The sequence below is a fragment of the Neofelis nebulosa genome, chromosome 15 (genome assembly GCF_028018385.1).
Source record: "Neofelis nebulosa isolate mNeoNeb1 chromosome 15, mNeoNeb1.pri, whole genome shotgun sequence".
Taxonomy (NCBI): domain Eukaryota; kingdom Metazoa; phylum Chordata; class Mammalia; order Carnivora; family Felidae; genus Neofelis; species Neofelis nebulosa.
The window spans coordinates 61,659,904-61,680,838 of NC_080796.1; the positions used below are offsets into that span (position 1 = coordinate 61,659,904).

Sequence of the window (20,935 nt, forward strand, 5' to 3'; positions counted from 1 at the left end):
GTGCAGATAAACTAGAAAATTAAGGTTCCAGTTTGCTGGAAAGTGTTCATTCTGGCCAATCAGGCGTGATTTTTCCGAGTTTCATTAAGAAAGAATGATTAAGTGCTAAGCACTATGTTATCCTCTGGGCCATAAGAAAAAAATGAATTCTACACCGATAATTGAAAAGAAGATAAGCATTTTAAGAGAACTGAAGGAGGGTTTCTCTGTATTATACAGAGGTACCTAACTATGAGTTGGTGAGAAGGTGAAAGGGAGAGGAAGGAGTTGGAAGAGTCATACTTTTTTTTTTATTAAATAGTCCTCTGTCCTACAAATCAGTATCACTGCAACAAGGGCAGACCAAGCTATAAAGCACATTTTGTTTAGTTCCCTTAACAAGGTATTGAATGGTGAAACATTAAGACAGGTACCTATTAGATGCCTGGGGAGGGAATTCTGGGGTAATGGAAATGTCCTATATCTTGTTTTGTGTGGTGATTACAGTACATACAACCGTCAGAACTAAAAATACTAAACATGTAACAAGTGTTTTATGTTATGCTAATGGCACACACCATTAAAAAAAAATATGGCTCATTTAAGAAAGTACTCTCAGCTTTCTCACTGGAAAATGTCAGAATTTAAAAGTATAACCATTATAAAATGAACTACAGAACGATCTAATCTCATTCAAAACATTTCAAGCAAGATATTCTTTTAACTTTTCAGCGATAAGGGACGCAGAGGAATTCTTTGAGATCACAGACTACTAGCGTGCCTCATTCATTGCAGAATCTAAGAATGGACGTTTTTCGGCCACAGGTCACCCATTTTTCAATACTTTATGCTTGAAATTGTCAGTGGGAAACTTGTTTCACTGCTTGTCCGACGTATGCTTGGGGAAAAATAGGCCTGGCATTGCAGAGCTTTCAGTTAGAAACCCAAAACCCAGCTTCTAGGTCTAGGACTAAAATGTCCATGGCAATTTTGGACAACTCACTTAGGAATTCTGTGCCCGTGATAATCTCCTATCAGAGCTGTCATAAAGATAAAGTGCATGAATTTGTGAAAGCACTTTGAAAAATCAAAGCAATATATTATTTCAAAGTGGCACTGGTGATGGGGGTACCGCAGCCCTGGTCAAACCCCAAACCTAAAATCCTGGCATTTATATGTTCTTAGGGAACACTCATACACATCTCATTTGAACTAAAAGGGACCGTTCAAGGGGCAGAAACAGGTAGGCCACTCCCACTCCAGAAAAGAGAGGGGTGAGTGGGGTGTCTTCTAGTACTAAACTTCCAGAACTCTAGATTTCTGGGATTTGATCCCCCAAGACACCTGCTGTAATCTAGTACATTTAAAAAGGAACGTGAGGGGATAAGATCTATATTAAGTTAGTTTCTTCTGTCCCTAGCCTTGTCAACAATCAGGGACGAAATGAATTGCTCTTGGAGTATAGACAGCTTTACTCCCCAAATATCGTAGAGGGTTGGGCAATCAGCAAGCATTTACCGTACTCCTGCGCACATCTTTAGCACACACCTCAACGCCTTCCTCAAATCGCTTCCAGCCCAGGCACGAGTGAGAGTAAGGCCTAAGTGTCTTCAGATCATCCATCCCCAACTCCCTCCCCCTTCCATTCCAGGTCCGGCGGCCTCAGGCCATCACACCCTCTCCGGATCTCCCATCCCCAGGGCCGCCAGCCTCACCAGCTGTTCCCGGCGGCTGGAGCTCCGATCGGTTGGCGCCCGGCGGCCCCGAACATTAACGACACCCAGGAGCCTGGCCTCGAGGCTCAGGCCCGAGAACAGACTCCAACTACCACAGCACCAGCCACTTCCAGAAGCAGTTCAGCATTTTGAGCTGAGCTTCCGGAAGCAGACGGGAGGCGGAAACCGGATGCCCGGAGCAACCATTACCTCTCCTCCCCGCACCGCCTTCGTCGCCTGTAATCTCCTCCTTTTTAACTCACAGAAAAGATAGAGGCAAATCACTGGAACCTTTTCCTACGAAAAATTTCTTAAGTGTCTTTCTAGTATTCTGCAAACTGAAGCAGAGTGGCAAATAGAAGTGGAGTGGTGGAAAAGTTGTGCCCTCGGGACTAGCTTTATGGTTTAGCCCGGTTGCCATGGAGACCAATAGTAACACAGTTGCTCCCGCAGAAGCCGGGAGGCTATGGCCACGTTAGCTCGGCTCCAAGCTCGGTCGACGTTCCTGGCACACCAGTACTACTTCAGGAACAGGTAAGGCGTCGACTGGGGTACAGCTCAGAGGGCTGGCTTCGCCCTCGCCAGGCGTTCCTCGGCAAGAGTTTCCTATTAACAAAGTCCCTGAATCAGTAAATACCAAGCACTTCTCCCCGCTTCGTTTGTTGGCCGCAAACTTAACCACAAGTTTAAAAGTAGTGTTACCATACAGAGGAATTATAGATGGCGGTAAAGGGAGGACATAGTTATTAGCTTGAGATGGCTTAGGAAACTGCCCACTATAGATACAATTGCAGAATAAAGTATTCTTCTGGGACATCATCACTCCACAGTTTGATGAAACCCATGCCCTCCCTGTTGAAGTTTTAGTACCATGACTGGGGTCACCCAGGCACTCTAGCTGGGTGATCTCCGTTGTGTCTCCCGTTTGCCTGGGGATTTGGACCTCCATGGTTTCACAGATGTCATTGAACTCAACTGTTCCATGGCTCATTTGTCTTCCCGAAGTGACAGTATCTAAACCATTCTGGCCGTGATGAGAATAGGCTGGCATTCCTTCCATTTCATTTATTATTACTATTAATGTTTTCAGTATAAAGAGAAATCTCTAAAGATCATGAAAGAATCAAAATTCCAATGTTCGCCTAATAAAAACAACAACAGAGTGTTTGTAGCTTTGGGCACAAAGGCCGTATAAAATACCAATTTGTGAAAAAAGGTAACTGGCAGTTTCCTTAAGCAATTATTGCCATTTCCCATGTGTTATTGGTTAGATCAGCGCTTTGTAAACTGTAGTGTACATTAGAATCACTTGAGGATGATGTTAGAATATAGATTCTGATTCACTGGGTCTCCGTTATGGCCAGAGAATCTGCATTCTCATAGGAGTTCCTGTGAGGCCCCATTCTGAAAAAAAAAAAAAAATGTGTGTGGGGGGACTTTGTAGAAAAGGAACTAGGTATGTGTCTATTTCTTAAACATCCTTAACAAATTATGTATCTATTCCCACTTTGCATGAGGGAAGGAAAATGAGATTCATATAGAAAAAATTCACAAGCTATTCAAAGTAATGTTGGTTTGATGGGAGGAGATGAAGCCAAGAGACCAAAACAGGTGGCTACTGTAGAGTTAGAATTAATGGTCTGCATAGGTGTAAACTTTAATACAGGTATAATGAGAACTTTTACAGAAATAAAATTAGAGGAAAAAAAGTTACTGGAATGAATTTTTAAAAAATAAACGTTTCTAGTTACAAATATAGTAAATGAATTTAAAAATAGAGAAGTCACTAGTGAGAGGTAAATGTTTTAGGAGAGCAACATGGAAGACATATCCAGGGGATTTAGTATGTGAATGATAGTCACTGCAGAATTTGGGAGTGGGAGTGGGAAGAAGATAAATGACTAATAAGTAGTAGAAGAAAACTTTCCTAAACTGGAGAAAGAATATGGCTTTGAATGGAGAGGGCTCTGAGTATGAGACAGGATTTTTTTTTTTTTAAAAGACACACTTCTTAGATGTTATCTGGCAAAATTTCAAGGATACAGAAACAATTTTACAAGCTCCTAATCTAGACAGACAAGAAAAAGTTATTTGCCAACGAAGAAAGAAGCACTGATTGGTTCATAAGCAACACAGGGACTTCTAAGAGAAAAAAAGGACAATAATTATTGATTATTCAAGGCAATATCTAAAAAAACCTAAACCCATCAAAGCTCTTATTCATTTTTTTTTTTTTTTTGATGAAAGAAAGACGTTTTCAGATATATAAAGACTCAGGGTTATGTCATCCATATAGCCTATTGGAGGAAATGTACTCAAGAAAGTACTCTCTGAAATCAAGTGAAGATTAAATTAGAGCAAAGATCTCAAGATAGGGGAAGAGGAGCAAAAGAAGTAATAGAAACAATAAGGAATAACTGTACTTGTATTTCTAGTTAAATCTAGATGAACGCTGTTCCTGAGTTTTATGGGATACCCCTAATTCCATGCAGTTAAAAGAATCCAATAGGCACTTTGAGTTTGCTTCCTACACATCTCCTTGTGCATTTCAAAAATTCATTAGTACATTTTCCACCTTGTAAGTGATCACAGACAGTAGTGTTGTGAATAATCTCATTAATACGGTAATGCAGGTCATTCTCTATCCAGCTTCTAATATCAGTTTTTCCCCACTCTGCCAGCCTATGTGATAATTACTCCAGAGGCCAGTCTTTTTAGTGACCTCGGAACTCCCCACAGTCTCTCCCATCACCCAGTCTCAAAGACAGTGGCATATGTTTAATGTTCGCAGTGCTGCCTACCAGGCTATCTTTCAGTTTTTTAAGTTTTATGTAGCCAAAGTTGTCAATCTATTATTTTGGCTCTGGGGATTTTGCCTTCATTGGAATGGTCTTTCTCAACCCGTGGTTATAAGAAAATTCTCTGTGTTTACTGACAATATTTTAAAAGTTTTATTACGTTTTTCTTCACTCTGCAGTTGTGTTTGTGTGTATGTATCAGGTGAGATAGGGACTTAACTTTTAGTATAGAAATTGTCTCAAAGCCTTTACTGAACATTCCACACTTTCCTTACCAGTTTTATGTATTGCAAGATAAATTAAAGTTGTAAAAATTGCAAAGGAAGAAGCAAAATTGGCTTTGTTCACTGACAACGTGATCCTGTGCATAGAAAACTAAGTAACCTACAAAAACATCCAGAAATAAGTGAATTTAGCAAGGTTGTAGGACACAATACACAAAAATCAATGGCCTTTTTATGTAATAGCAATGAGCAATTGTAATTTGAAACTATAAAAACAATTCGATCTATAAGAGCATCAAAATACATGTTACTTTATCTATTGACCTTGTAGAAATACCTTGTGTACACAATTTGTACACAAAAGTGTTTTAAGTACAGGGTTATCTGTAAAGCATTCATTAAAGCATTACTTCTTTTTAAAAAGTTGTTTTTTTTTTTTGTTTTTTTTTTGTTTTTTTTTTTTTTTGAGAGACAGAGAATGAACGGGAGAGGGGCAGAGGGCGAAGGAGAGAGAGAATCTCAAGCAGGCTCCATGCCCAGTGTGGAGCCTGATGCAGGGCTTGATCTCACGACTTTGTAGAGATCATCATAACCTGAGCCAAAATCAAGAGTGGGACACTTAACAGACTGAGCCACCCAGGTGCCCCTAAAGCATTATTTCTAACAGGGGGGAAAAAAAAAACCAAACCCTGAAAGTAACTTGTATATATTTGTAACTAATCTGGCTAAATAAATTAAGGCATATACACATGATGGAATATTAAGTAACAGTTTATTTATTTATTTATTTATTTACTTATTTATTTTAATGTTTATTTATTTTTGAGACAGAGAGAGACAGAGCATGAACGGGGGAGGGGCAGAGATAGAGGGAGACACAGAATCCGAGGCAGGCTCCAGGCTCTGAGCTGTCAGCACAGAACCCGACGCGGGGCTCGAACTCACGGACCGTGAGATCATGACCTGAGCCGAAGTCGGACGCTCAACCGACTGAGCGATCCAGGCGCCCCACGTAGCAGTTTAAAAGTGAAAAATTTTAGGGTTTCCTGGTTGGCTCAGTCTGTTAAGTGGTGGACTCTTGGTTTCAGCTCAGGTCACGATCTCATAGCTTCGTGGTGGGTTCAAGCCCCACATGGGGCTCTGCACTGACAGTGTGGAGCCTGCTTGGGATTCTCTCTCTCCCCCTCCCCTGCTTGTGCTTTCTCCATCTCTCTTAAAATAAAGAAGTACAATTTTTAAAACAATAAATGAAAGTGAAAAATTTTATGCCTAATGACATAAAAAATTCAGAGACAAATTAAGTTTAAAAAAACAGCTCACAGAAAACATATAATACATTTGGTATGAAATGTTTATGCATACAGAGAGACATAGGAGCTGAAATCATAGATAAAAAACTGTTAACAGTAATTAGATTTTGAGAATTGGAAGATAGGGAAGGTTGAAATGGTATCTTAATTTTTTCTCTGTATTTTTCCATGTAGTTTACAATTTTATGTTAAATATTGGGTATTCATTATAATTTATAAAGTAAACAGTAAATAAATAGGAAAAAAATATCCTAAGGCAAAAGTTTTCTTCTGAAAACACAAAATTAAACATATAAAATAAGTGACCATGAAGATGTAACTGATACAAAATTTGCCTTGCCACCGTGAAAAATTAGAAAACTGAACAAAATATGTGGAAAATTACTTTTAGACATTTTGTTACAACAGACAGTGTAGGATTGTAATCTCTTAGTGAAAGGAAACAAATGAGGTTATCTAGACAGTTACTCCCACTTTACGCGTGGCAGTAGTTTCTGAACAAAATTCAAACTCAACAGCATAGTGTTCATATTGTCTAGCATCTGTTCCTAAATTAGTAGTAGGACAAAAATATAGCAAACTGTGACCTACACCCAGGAGGAAAAACAGCCAATTAGTAGAAACAGACCCAGAAATACAAAGATGATACAATTAGCATATAAGGTGTTTTAAGTAGCTTTCAAAACATGCATAAAGACTTAAAGGAAACTATATGCATAATGAGTTAAATGGAAATAAGAAGAAGATGGAACTTTAGAGATACAAAGCAGATTATCTGAAACAAAAAAATTCAGATGGACTTAACATCAGATTAAAATCCTGCAAATAAAACATTAGTGAACTTGAAGACTTTACAAATACATATTGTTGAGTAGAGCAGTATATAGAAGTTAATTAGATCAAATTGGTTAATAAGTGTTGTTAGGGTCTTTTATATTGCTGTTGATTTCCTATACAGTTGTCTTATTAATTATTCAGGGAGGCCTGTTGAAATATCTAACTCTTACTGTGAATTTGTCTCTTTCTCCCTTTAGTTTTGTCAGGTTTTGCTTCACATATTTTGAAGCTCTATTATTAGGTGCATACTAACTTAGGATTATTATATTTTCCTAATTAATTAACCTTTTTATCATTATAAATATTTTATGCATGATAGTTTTTTATCTTAAGTCTACTTTAAATGTCAAAATTATTTTAAACTGTAAAACTATTTGAATAAAATGAAACAATTTTGAGATGCCATTCTTTCCTGTATGTGTGTGTATATATACACACATATACATATATATATATATATATATATACATATATACATGTATACACATATATACATGCATGTAGGTATTTAAAACTACTGAAATAATCTGAAACTTGTAAAAAGTTCTAATGCAATACAGGGTTTTTTTTCTCATAAATCATATGATGGTAAGTTGCAACCTGATGGCCCATTGTCCCCCAAATTTTTTCCACTTAAAGACATTGTATAACTATAATTCCACTGTGAAAATCAAGAAATTAACATTGATACATTTCTATCATCTAATCTTCAGACTCCATTCAAGCTTTGCAAGTTGTTGGAATAATGTTATTTATAGCAAAAGAATCCTAAGTGTCTTATCTCCTTAGTTATCTTTAATATGGAACATTGTCACGGTCTTTCTTTGATTTTCATAACCTTACTACTTTTGAAGATCAATTATTTTGTAAAATTTCACTCAATTTGGATCATTCTGATTTTTTTTTCCTCTTGATTAGACTCAGGTTATGTATCTTTGGCAGAAATATCACAGAAATGATGCCATAATCTTTTTTATATATTCTACCTGGTACTACATAATTTGTATTTGTTTCATTAGTGATAGTCTTTATTTGGATCATTGACCAAGATAATTTCTGCTAGGCCCCTCTACTATAATGTTCTCTTCCCCCACCCCACTTTGTGTTTAGTAGGTATATTGTTTTTAATGTTTGTTTATTTTTAGAGAGAGATTGTGACCTGGGGAGGGGCAGAAAGAGAGGGAGAGAGAGAATCACGAACCATGAGATCATGACCTGAGCCAAAATCAAGAGTTGGGTGCTTAAATGACTTAGCCACTCAGGTGCCCCCAGTAGGTATTTTTTAAAAGCAAGTAATTTGAAGCTGTGCATGTACTCCGTTCCTCATCAAACTTTCAATGTATTTATTTACTTATGCACATCATTATGGACTCATTGGTTCCTATTCAGTGGGTTAACATCACTTTTACTACTTATGTTTATGCTACCATTGTCCCACTCTTTCACAATGGGAGCCACTAGAAGCTTATCACTGTACCCTGATCATCGCAATGCTTTCTTGCTTTCTGACACAGAAAAAAATGGGTTCCAGGCTCATCTTTTTCTTTTCCTGCCCCGGATCTGGAGTCATCTATTTCTTCAAGGAGCCCTTGCTTCTTTTAATGAGTGCCCTGCTGTTGGGTTGCTGCTCTCAGATTTTCTTAAGTGGACAGAGTTAGAAAATATGTGCATGTATGCATTTGCATGCAGTTTACGTCCGTACTTTATTCATCCATCCGTCTGTCCACCTACCCATGTGTGTGTTGAAATCCATAAGATTGCATTGACAATTTCATTTCAAATCCAGCACCATGTGATTCACTCTAGTTTATCTCCCTTTCCTTTCCTTTTTTTTTTTTTTTTTTTTTAAACACTGAGAAACTGGGCTCTCATTATCCTTAATATATTGCTTAAGTTGATCAATTTTCTATAATCAAACTCCTGTCACCATAACTGCCCTCTCTTTTATGGACACCCTTTTCATGTACTGTGGGCTCTACCTCTCCATGCTGGACCTGTTCGTCAAACTGGGTACTCTTTTCATCATTCTTGGGTTTTGATTCTCTGTTCTGGCTGCCCTTCCTTGTAGAAACTTTCTTCACCTTTCCTCGACACCTAAACACTTAGACATTCTCTCCATAGGAACACTGTTCTTAGTTTGTGACATCCTACCCCAGGCTGCGCTTTCCTGTGGATGTCCATCTTAGCCTACAAAGGCTTAGCCAGGACGATGTGACTCCCCATCCCCCAACACTCCTGTCCCCTCTACCACAGATTCCTGGTTTCTTTGCCCACTGCCAATTTCTTTTGGACTTAATTGTTCAGGAAATGAAGAGAAGGTAGAGGGAAAGGGTAGGAAAGTAAATAATAAAACATTTTGCAAATACATTATAAATCTGCATGTTAACTCCTACTTTATGATCTAATACATATGTATTTATGACTCATTATTCATTGAGCTGTGAAATAATAATGAGGACCATTAATGAAATCAAAACATGGCTTCTAGATTCTAAAATGTAGTTCTGTTTCTCAACAAGTAATTATTGACCTCTTATTAGGCACATGAGTGATAATTAAAGCATAAAGTATAGATCAAACATAGTTTCTGCCTTTAAGGAGCTTGACATCCTTAACACCTAACAGTGAAATGATATGCAAAAATTATTTTACATAATCAATATATTTTATAATACAGGTCAGCTAATACTGGAATTTTATTCCTAGTATTTAAAATAGCTAAAATTCATATGATAATAAGAAGCAAAGATGATTGGGTTTTTAATCTAGTTTTTATTCAATAGCTAGTACACATAGGTCAGACTATCACAGTAAGATGATATATAAAATGCGTATTTTTTGCACATTACGAGAAATATATTTAACTACACATTTTTTCATTTTCTGTTTATTGTCAATTAATTTCTAGCCACTAATGATACACATGAATATAGTGTTATCCAGGGTTATAGTACTTATTTCTAGTTGATGATGAAGTGACTGGAAACTTCCAGCTTTTTCTCAATGTTTTATTACATTCCTGGTAATACTTTTGGTCTTTCATCATTATTAATTCATTTAGTATTCATTGTGATAATACTGATCATAATAAATTTATTTCAAATTCATGTAGATGTCATATTTTATTCACTGCTATAGGATTTTCATTGTAATTTGGAACTAATTAATATACCATTAAAATAAAGTGTTACCCACATTTTTCATTTTAAACATAAAAAGTCTAGCAGTTCATGACATATTGTATGAGTATTCAGCATCCCAGTGGTAACCCAAGTATCTGTAAATTTCATTTTTAAGCGGTTAAAAGAAAAGCAACAGAAAAATGTGTATAGAAGTCGAATTACAGCATATAAGTTAAAACGTAGCAGTACATTAACTACTATTTTTTAAAATATTTCCCTTTAATTAAGATGTATAGTTCTTATTAGTATGATATAATATCTGTGCTTATATTTATATGTGTTAGTGTTTATAACTCCAAAAGAGAGAATTTAATCTTCTTCTTGACTATGTATTACATGTTAGCATTAATACCAGGCGAGATTAGAAAGCAAAATGGATCATTTGATTGCTTATTTTCTACATTTCTAATGACAATTATATAAGTAAAGGGTAGGATCAAACTATATATTAGTTGAAAGGAAGTATTAGGTGTATCTGTAAATCTTGCTCAATTTTTTTCTACCTGTTTTGCAAAAGCAGTCACTTGTTGATTGTTGGTGGGGGAGGAAAAGCAAGTGCTTTTGGTAATTTAAATAGAGTATATTAAAAAGAAGGAAAACAGAAAACATCTATAATCATATTAAATGTTAATGGTTAAACAGGGTTAAGAAACCATGAGACATAACCATTATCATGAATTCTCCTTCACATCAGCCTTATCGAGTACAATTATTCTTTCCTTTTTCCCACTCTGTCATCTTTGAATTGCCTGCTCTACTGGACACTGTGTTGCTGGATCATCTCTGTTGTTGCCATGAATGATGTTTCATATCCTGCACTACCACATCCTCTCTTACAGGCTAGGATAAGATTTGAGAAAACAGAAGATTCTCTCCGACCCTGCAACTCCTTGAAACATTGACCTTATTTTCATGACTTCTTCACAGTATTTGACACTAGTCAGTCATGGTCCTTCTTCCTGATACCCTTCCATTAACTTCTACGACAATGCAAAGTACTTGTCTCTTGTAATTGCGCCTTATTTTTCCCTTCCTTATTTAACGTCCTTAAGTTTTCCGAGTTTCTCATTTATATAAACAAAAATTTTCTGTTTGTGTTCAAAGGCTGAATTACTTCCTACCAGCAATTTAATGAGTTCCTCTTCCACTAATTCTTACCAACACTTGGTATATCAGAAATTTTTGGTGGTTAGCCCTAGATCGTGATGTCTTTTCCATCTTAGTCTCAGCTTATTTTGTTTTAAGGAGATTGGTGCTCTTTTATGCCACAGAATTTTAATATTATATTTGAAAATGGCTTACCTGCATTCTTCCTTTTACCTTTCTTTCCCTTCTTTTTTTTTCCTTTTTATTTACTTTCTATCTCCTGTTTTTATCCTTCCTCCCTCTCTTCTCCTTCAGGCACAATGATGGTTAAGAACCCAGCCTCTGGAGCCAGACTACCTAGGATCAGATTTCAGCTCTGATGCATATTAAGACCTTGGACATATCCTTATACCTCTGTCTGCCTTAGTATCTTCTTCTGTGAAATGGGGATACTATTTCAGTGTCGTGAGTAAGTGTAGTGAGGGAAACTTGTGAATGACAGTCTTCACAGGGATTGAATATGTTTGTAATAGGTATGCCATTCCCTGAGAGAAAGCAGCTTTGGGAAGACAAAGGTTGACTGTTAGGAGAAACATCAATTAACTCAGGGGCCACCGGGAATGCATGTGGGACAAAATGGATTCGATTGCTGACTTTGAGATTTTAAAGTTTAGTGGAAAGACCATCATTAAACAACACAATATATGGTTGTGTTAAATATTATAAAGAGCTATGAAGATGTTTAATAAAAAGGCTTAATGTGGTCTGAGGAGTCAGGGAAGGCTCCGTGGAGGAAAGGACGTCCGGCCATTCTATTTGCCATGTGGAGCACAATCCAAGAATATAGTTTATATGTGTCTCTGCTATAATGTTGTACATGTGGTGTAAACATAAAACCATAATCAAACTTTCTTTTCTTCTCCTAATTGTCTAGTGTGTCCTCTTCACCTTACTCATTGGTGTGAATTTTTCTCCACTACTCTTTTTCACAACTGGGTCACTGACTGTTGCATAATCTTTGTTTTCTTTTTTTTTTTTTTTTCTTTTTTTTTTTGTGAGTCCTATACAGTCTGTTTTTTAGGTAACTCTCCTGCTTCTCTAGAACTATAATCCATCCGCTCCAACTGTTTGCCACCGACAGCTTAATTGCTCATCCGATTTTCTTTCTGTTAGCCAACATCATAGTATTGTCTAAGAATTTTATTGTTTGAGGTTTCTTCCCCCCTTCTATTTTTTGTTTATGAAATACACAAATTTAATGAAAACTATATATTTAAGCTAGCATATCATGACCAAAAAAAAAAAAAAAAAAAAAAACCGAAAACCAAAAAACCTGTCCAAAGAAACATTATTTTGAGAGAATTAAAAAAAAAAAAAAAAAGTCAGAAATAAACAATTAGCCATTCTTTATTCATTCAGCAAACATAAAGTGCTAATTAGGTGCCAGCCAGCATTCTGGGAAGGAAATTCCTCTGTGGTGCATAGTACTTGCCTTCAGCAATATCACTTTATGCAGTAGGGGTGGGCAGGGAGAACTGGAATGACTGGCAAGATTAAGATGGAAATCTGTCTTGACGAAACCTTATTTTGCTGTAAGTCAGTGCAGTCTAACAACTGAATTTCTTGTCTCTTTCTAAACCCTATGGCCCTGCCCCCTGCTTGAACTTACATGGAGTTTCTGAGAATTCTATCCAGACTAGACATTCTGTGATGGATTCATTTTACTTAGAGGCAATTCATTTAACTGATGCATTGAGTGCAATATGCAAGCATTTTAATCTTGCCTGATATGTGTAGTGGCATTCAAATAGTAAATTCAAGTAATTATGTTTTTAAAATAATGAAAACATGCACGTTGCCATTTTTATTTCCTTATAAAAATCACTGGTAAATTAATAAGTTGCAAAGTAGTGATTATAAAAAAAAAAAAAAGTAAACTTGTTGATAGCACATGACCTCTCAGAGAAAGGTTAACTCTAAAAATATAGCTCATTATTTCTGAAATGCTTTATTTAGTGTTTTAATTTTATTTAAAATGATATTTGAATTATAATTATCATTTTGGAAGAAATTAAAGATTAAGTTTAGCAGGTTGATTTGCTTTGGAATTATATTAGTCACTAATGAAATGCTTTAACAATTTCCTTTTAGTGCTGTAGATGTATTTAGAAAAAAGGAGTATGATGCAGCAGTTAAAATCCAGAGCTGGTTTCGAGGATGTCGAATTCGGGCATATCTCAGGTATGTGATTTTTGTCATAGAAACGTCAGATATATCATAAAAATATACTCCTCAGAAAATCTAATTTATTCATGTAAGTGCTCATTGCAAATAAGCTTTCATTTTACTTGTAATGAAGTTAATAAATTATATGATGCCCTTTTGGTTTTTTCTTACACATCACATCAAAGAACTAAATTATATTGACCGTATCTCTACTTTAAAAAATTCTCAATATCCTAAATATACTAGATTAGATTTTTTCTTCACATTCCATAGGATGTGACAAATGACTGGACTTGTATTTATAGGAATGAATTCACTGCTGAGAAAGCAAAAACAAAACAAAACAAAAAGGAAGCTATTCCAGTCTTCTCCAACATGTTGATATGTAAGGGCAAATGATGCCGGAATGCTGCCATGCTGCTTTTAAAGAGACAGAAATTGATCCCTGCTTATCTTCAGTGCTCAAACTTTCCTTCAGTCTCTTACAATTCCAAAAAATACTGCCCGGGATAAGGTGGAGGAAGAACATGCCTCGTATGTAATAACTCGCTCAGATGGCGAGCTGGGGATTATGATGTATAGTTCCTTCTATTAGCTAGTAGGAGCCAGACTTGAAGTTTGGGCACTGTACAAACTAGGAACATGGTGGCAAAGAGACTATTTTCTTTAATTGAGAAGATTAATAAGACATTAGCTTGGATAGACTGGGTAACATAAGGTGAAAGAGGAAGTGTTTCTCGACCTCGAGAACTATTTCTAAGTACTTACAGTGATTCACATCGATAGTGCCCGACTTATTTCTCAACATGTCCCTTTGACCAGTTTTATAGTCGTACATGCAGAAATATTTCCAAGAAATAGTACTGGAGAATAATTGAAATTTAAAAATGTCTAATCATAAGCCCAAAAGGAATACTGCATATTTATCTCTGCCTTTTTTTTCTACCTCAAGAAATGAAGAATTCTAGTGCAGAATGATAGTTCTACTTTTTAAAAGTACACCATAAACTTGGCTTTGAATTTTATTTCTTGAGTTATAGAAAGGTATAGTCTAAGAAAAAATTTAAGGGTGAATCTGGTTCCAGGAAAGCATACTAATAAGTGTATGTTTTTCACAGGTATTTACACAGAGTAGCAAGTGTTATTCAAAAATGTTGGAGAGGTTACTTAGGCAGACAACATTATCAACTAATTGTGAAGGTAAATATTATAAAGTTTTTATATATTAGCATTTGAATCATACAGTATGCTGTCAACTTACTCGCTTCAGTCATTTACACACAGTTTGAAGTTATTGGTAATGAATGATTATGTAAGAACAAAATTGGTTTTAAATTTTGGAATGAGACCTCTTCTGAGAAGCCTTTTCTGATTTTCCATGGGAAATTAATGACTCATGGGGCACTTGGGTGGCTCAGTCAGTTGAGTGCTCAACTCTTGATTTCGGCTCAGGTCAGGATATTGCGAGTTTGTGGGATCGAGCCCTACTTTGGGCTCTGGGATTCCTGCTTGGGATTCTCTCTCCCTCTCTGCCTCTCCCCTGCTTGCTCGCTCCCTCTCTCTCTCTCTCTCTCTCTCAAAATAAATAAACATTAAAAAAAGAGTTAATGGGGGCGCCTGGGTGGCTCAGTCGGTTAAGCATCCGACCTCAGCTTAGGTCATGATCTCACAGTTTGTGAGTTCGAGCCCTGCCTCGGGCTCTTTGCTGACAGCTCAGAGTCTGGAGCCTGATTCCGATTCTATGTCTCCCTGTCTCTCTCTGCCTCTCTCTCTCTCTCTCAAAATTAAATAAACATTAAAAAAAAATAGTTAATGACTCATTTATTTGTACCCGAACTACAAGAGATACTTGATTTTTGGTAAAGTACCTTTCACAGCGTATGCATTTATTTGCATTTATTTGTTGATGATTTCCTCTAGTTTCTGGATCGTGAGCTCTTTCTAAGTAGGCACAGTAGCCTGTTCATGTTTGGACTGTCAACCTCTGGACAAATTCCTGTTCCATAACATAGTGAATAAACATTTGTTGAATTGAAGTGCCCAAAATCAGTTCCACCGAATGTAAAAATAAGGCACTTTCTCCTCGTGCTGCTTACCTTTGACTATTATTGGCTGTTGGGATATTTTAAAGATTTGCCTTAAGAAATGCAGTATACCACAACTATCTGTATCCACTGATAGCCTTGCAGAAGTATATGATAGCATGCCAACATCTACTTCGTTCAGCTAAGACTTTTAGGAAATGAAGAAAAAAAAAATTTAATCTTTTTTAAATGTTTATTTGTGATAGAGAGACAGAGACAGAGTATGAGCAGGGGAGGAGCAGAGAGAGAGGGAGACACAGAATTCAAAGCAGGCTCCAGGCTCTGAGCTGTCAGCACGGAGCCCAATGCAGTTTGAACTCACTCACTGTGAGATCCTGACCTGAGCTGAAGTCGGAGGCTTAACCAACTGAGCCACCCAGGCGCCCCAGAGAAAAATATTTTTTTGATAAAAATGAGAAAGTTTTTAACCAGTACCCTACTTCGTTTACTTTTTGGTTTGTTACTGTTTTCAATTGTGATTGTTTGTTTTTCATTTATTCTTGATTAGTTGCCTCTAAGTGAAATTAAAAGATGTAAATAGGAAAAGATAAGAATAAGGTGAAAATGTTTATTCAACACATTTATGAGCTAAACCTAGAAGATAGTCACTTCAGTCCCTACACCTGCACGTATTTCATAATACCTTCTCTAAATAACATGATTTTCTCAAGTTAAGTCCCTATACTTCTACTAATACTGTATGTTCCTAGTTAATTAATATATGTCACTTAAGGTCTTAAATTCCACCAAAAGACAAGTTTATTCTTTTAGCTCAACTGATTAAATAAACCCACTCTCCTGTCTATAACAAATGTAAAAGGCTTCTCATTAATCTCATCAGTTGTTAGCATGGGTTTCCTGTCTGGAACGCTAATCTCTTACATCACTGACATTTCAGACTGCCTAAAAAGTAATTTTTAAAAAATATTTATTTATTTTTGGGAGAATGAAAGCAAGGGAGGGGCAGAGACAGGGGGGCAGAGGATTTGAATTGGGCTCTGTGCTGACAGGCTGACAGCAGTGAGCCTGATGTGGGGCTCTAGCCCATGAACTGTGAGATCACGACCTGAGCCAAAGTCGGATACTCAACTGAGCCACTCAAGTGCCCCAAAAAAGTGATTTTTAAATTTTGAAATAATTTCAGATTTACAGAAAAGTTGCAAAAATAGTCCAAAGAGTTCCCATATATTCTTTGCTTTATCGTTTTCTCTCTTGTTCCTCTCCCTACATGTTTTTTTTTTGTCTTTTTTATGAATACATGTCATCAGTTATTTTGAATCATTTGAGACAAAGTTGCAGAAGTGATGCCCTTTACCTCTATGTTTTTGAGTGGTGTTTTCTACCATAACCATACTAAAATGATCAGAATCAGGGGACCATTATCTGTATAATGCTGTTAGCTAATCTATACACTGTATTCATATTTCATTGATTGTGCCAGTAATGTCATTTTTGGACATATTTTCCAAGATGTTACATTGTGCTTAATTGTTGTGTTTCTTTAGTCACCTTTAATGTGCTTAGCCTGTGGTTGCCTTTGATGACTTTGATGTTTCTGAAGAGTATAAACTATTTTTTAAGTTACTTCTCAATTTTGGTTTAATTATGTGTCTTTATTTTTAAGATTGAGGTTATGCATTTTTATCAGGAATACATCTCAATACATAATATTAGGAACATGATGTCAGTTTATCCCATGATAGCTGATGCTAACTTTGATAATTTAAAGTGGAGTCACTCACACTGTAGACTTATTATATCTTATGAGGGGATATTTCTTTTTTTTTTTTTTTTTTTTTTTTTTAATTTTTTATTTTTGGGACAGAGAGAGACAGAGCATGAACGGGGGAGGGGCAGAGAGAGAGGGAGACACAGAATCGGAAACAGGCTCCAGGCTCCGAGCTATCAGCCCAGAGCCTGACGCGGGGCTCGAACTCACGGACCGCGAGATCGTGACCTGGCTGAAGTCGGACGCTTAACCGACTGCGCCACCCAGGCGCCCCAATGAGGGGATATTTCAAGACTGTGTATGTATATCTTCTTTCTCATCAAGTTTTTTTTTTTTTTTAAAGTTTATTTATTTTTGAGACAGAGAGAGACAGAGCATGAACGGGGGAGGGGCAGAGAGAGAGAGGGAGACACAGAAGCGGAAGCAGGCTCCAGGCTCCGAGCCATCAGCCCAGAGCCCGACGCGGGGCCCGAACTCACGGACCGCGAGATCGTGACCTGGCTGAAGTCGGACGCTTAACCGACTGCGCCACCCAGGCGCCCCAATGAGGGGATATTTCAAGACTGTGTATGTATATCTTCTTTCTCATCAAGTTTGTTTTTTTTTTTAAAGTTTATTTATTTTTGAGACAGAGAGAGACAGAGCATGAACGGGGGAGGGGCAGAGAGAGAGAGGGAGACACAGAATCGGAAGCAGGCTCCAGGCTCCGAGCCATCGGCCCAGAGCCCGACGCGGGGCCCGAACTCACGGACCGCGAGATCGTGACCTGAGCTGAAGTCGGACGCTTAACCGACTGAGCCACCCAGGCGCCCCTCATCAAGCTTTTTCATACTAGGTTTAGCATTCAATGATGGCTTTGGTCAGAATCAATTTTTATATTTGTTAAATAGGAATTTTCTAACTCTGTCATTCCTTCTACATTTACTTGTTAGGACATTAGTATAAGAAAGAGCTTTTTTTTGGTCCTATTTTTTAAATTATTTACATCAATGTGATGTTCATGCTCAAATTGTTCAGCATGAGCAGAAGCTCCGTCAAACCAACTTTTAATAGATTCAGATTGCTTAGAGGGGATGATCAAAAAATTAAAGTATTTTTTCATGGAGTGCTGAGTGATTAAAGTATTTTTTCACGGAGTGCTGGGATCTTGATCCCATTATTCTTTAGTGGTTGGGGATCTATATCAATGTATAGACAAAGCAATGAAGTAGACCTATATGCATATGGTGTTCCATGAACATTACTGACTTAACTTCCATTGTTGTAATTACTCACAAGCCACTAGTCAGAAGGTTATGAATTACTGAGACCTCTTTTTAATCAAATACACAAGTATAAACATTTCAGTGACTATTGTTAAAGTATTCATCTTGGGAATCTATATTTATTCTAATGATGCTGGGGTTGCTAAAAAAAAAAAAAAAATCTTAAAAAATTCGTATAATGAGCCATTCTAGAAAATGTGTCTTGTTACTTTAATGTCTTAACTGAGTTTGGTCAAAAAGAGTATTACTCATGGGGCGCCTGGGTGTGTTAGTCAGTTAAGCGTCTGACTTTGGCTCAGGTCATGATTTCACAGTCTGTGAGTTCGAGCCCTGCATTGAGCTCTGTGCTGACAGTTCAGAGCCTGGAGCCTGCTTCGGATTCTGGGTCTCCCTCTCTCCCTGCCCCTCCCCAACTCGTGATCTGTCTCTGTCTCTCTCTCTCTCAGTCTCTCTCTCTCTCTCAAAAATAAATAAACTTAAAAAGAATAATTAAAAAAAGAGTATCACTCAGTATGATCACTAAGTTATTCTCTGGTTTAGGATCCAATTGTCTGAGCTCTTGGGGGATGGGGGGAAAGGTGGAGATTTTCCTCATTTAGATTGGTTTTTGATGGTTTTTAAGTTTATTAAGTTGTAAGCTATTTTAGAATAAGTGTTTTATTTATTTATCTATTTTTGCCATTATGTACACAGTACCTAACATAAGGATCTCAAATAACATAATCAAATCTCAATAAGTAATTATTGAATGATATTAAAATAGCTGCCATTTACTGATTGACTAGTATGACTAAAATATTATAGTAAGCATTTTACATATTTATTGTGTATACCAACTAAAGTCTTATACCAGTCCTATGAATATCATCACCGTTTTATCAATGAAGAACTTTAATCTTAGAGGTGGTTATTTCCCCAAGGACATATTGTTACTGATAAGTGGAGGAAAGTTCAAACCCAGTTTGATGTGATTCTCAAACTGTTCGTAGTATTGAGTTGGTAGGCAACTGAAGTTAAGTTCATTATTGGAGATTTCCCCCCTTTGGCTTATACAGAAGTCCTTGAGGCTTAAGTAGTGCTAACATACCAGAGATCCCACCTTTGTGGAGCCTTCATTCAGGGGAGGCCCCTTGTCCTCGCCCATGGATTTGATCTCTCAGTGTTCATCCTTTAGCAACTCTATTGTTAGTGGGCCACATAAAGGGAATGGGAATTTTTGTTAGAGCCCTATCCCGATATCCCTAGTACTTTGAGTCCTGTCTCTTCCACAGCTGCCACCAAGTTTATTCCTAGAGTTTCAGCCACTTCCCAGAAGCAATAGGGATGCCAAATGTTGTATTTCCTTGTTTCAGAAAGCTAATGCCCAGCTCCTTCCCAGGCACGTGGAATCTTTGCTCCTTTATTTCTCTTTCTCTGCCCACACCTCCCCTCTTACTATCTATCTACCATTCTAGCATACTTTCTCAGAGCTCAGGTTTTAGGAAAGCAAAGCTAGGTAGATATAGACAGTCACTCATAAGCCATCTGAAGCAAGAATGCATGAAAGGACCTGCTACTTTCTTGGTTTGGGGAGTGGGGTGTGAATATTTTCTAAGTCTACATTAATTATCTTATCACACACATTAGTACACACTGTCACACACATAGTCTGTAGTATCTATGTTTAAACCATTTCCCATATTTATTCTGCATAATTCTTTTGGCCTAATAGCTATATACAATAATAATAATGCCATATAGTACCCGATTAAGTTATAAAATAAGTGACAGAGGTTAGTGATTTTGAAACTTTAGTAACAGAACTCCCCCTTCACTAAAATTTTAGCAAAATTTTTAGCTCCATATGGTAAACAGTACAAGCAGTGCAGCTGTTTTGGAAGTTGAAGAAATTCAACTGCTTGGACCTTTTCCCTGTGGCCTCTATTGTCACCCAAGCCACCTCTGCATGATTCGAAGGCCACTGGTTTAATTTGCTAGTCTGGGAAAGGATCACAAAAAGCTAATGATATTAATTGCCTAAGGGAGAAGAAAACTGGGTACTTGAGGAATAAACATAAGGAAGAGATTCTTTTAGTATTATAAACTCTCCTGTAGTCTTTGAATTCTAAGCAATGTGAATGCATTATCTATTAAATAAATTAATTAAAAAGGAAAGCCAATTTAAAAGGAACTCTCCCTACCAAACACAGGAACAGATAATAAGGGCTTCCATAGGGAGTTGATGTAATCTCCAAAGATCAAAGAAATGAGACTTGAACTGACCCTCAGGGGATTAGTGGATTGTAGACCAGGAAGGACATTTCAGTTAGGATCAGCATAAAGGAGGTTGTGAAATTGGGAATGAGCACGTTGTAATGGGAGACAGGAGGGGTGGAGCTCAGAGAGTTTGGGGAGTTGAAGAAGGTTGGTCAGGAGTTGAATGTGACTTTTATAATTTCCTACATTTGAAAAGGAATTTCTCATTTAAAAATTCTTTATATCCAATATTTCATGTTTTCCA

At 37.0% G+C, this 20,935-nt stretch overlaps 2 protein-coding genes across 10 annotated transcripts in view; one reads left to right on the forward strand and one right to left on the reverse strand.

The window, feature by feature from the left end:
* Positions 1-1,862, reverse strand: part of GPATCH2 (G-patch domain containing 2) — a 176,708-nt gene extending 174,846 nt beyond the window's left edge. For 3 of the 4 annotated variants that reach the window (XM_058701368.1, XM_058701370.1, XM_058701371.1), the window contains exon 1: positions 1,695-1,862. In XM_058701368.1, coding sequence (XP_058557351.1) covers positions 1,695-1,750 — 56 coding nt within the window. In that variant the 5' untranslated portion in view covers positions 1,751-1,862. Of the gene's footprint in view, positions 1-1,527; positions 1,640-1,694 lie in introns of those variants that run through there. The other variant, XM_058701369.1, reaches the window with a different exon arrangement.
* A 35-nt stretch (positions 1,863-1,897) lies between these two features.
* Positions 1,898-20,935, forward strand: part of SPATA17 (spermatogenesis associated 17) — a 223,884-nt gene continuing 204,846 nt past the window's right edge. For all 6 annotated transcript variants that reach the window (XR_009254330.1, XM_058701374.1, XM_058701373.1 and 3 more), the window contains exons 1-3: positions 1,898-2,228; positions 13,283-13,372; positions 14,476-14,557. Coding sequence is in view for 5 of the 6 variants with exons in the window: in XM_058701374.1 (XP_058557357.1) it covers positions 2,161-2,228; positions 13,283-13,372; positions 14,476-14,557 (240 nt within the window). In the remaining variant the exon portion in view is untranslated. The remainder of the gene's footprint in view (positions 2,229-13,282; positions 13,373-14,475; positions 14,558-20,935) is intronic.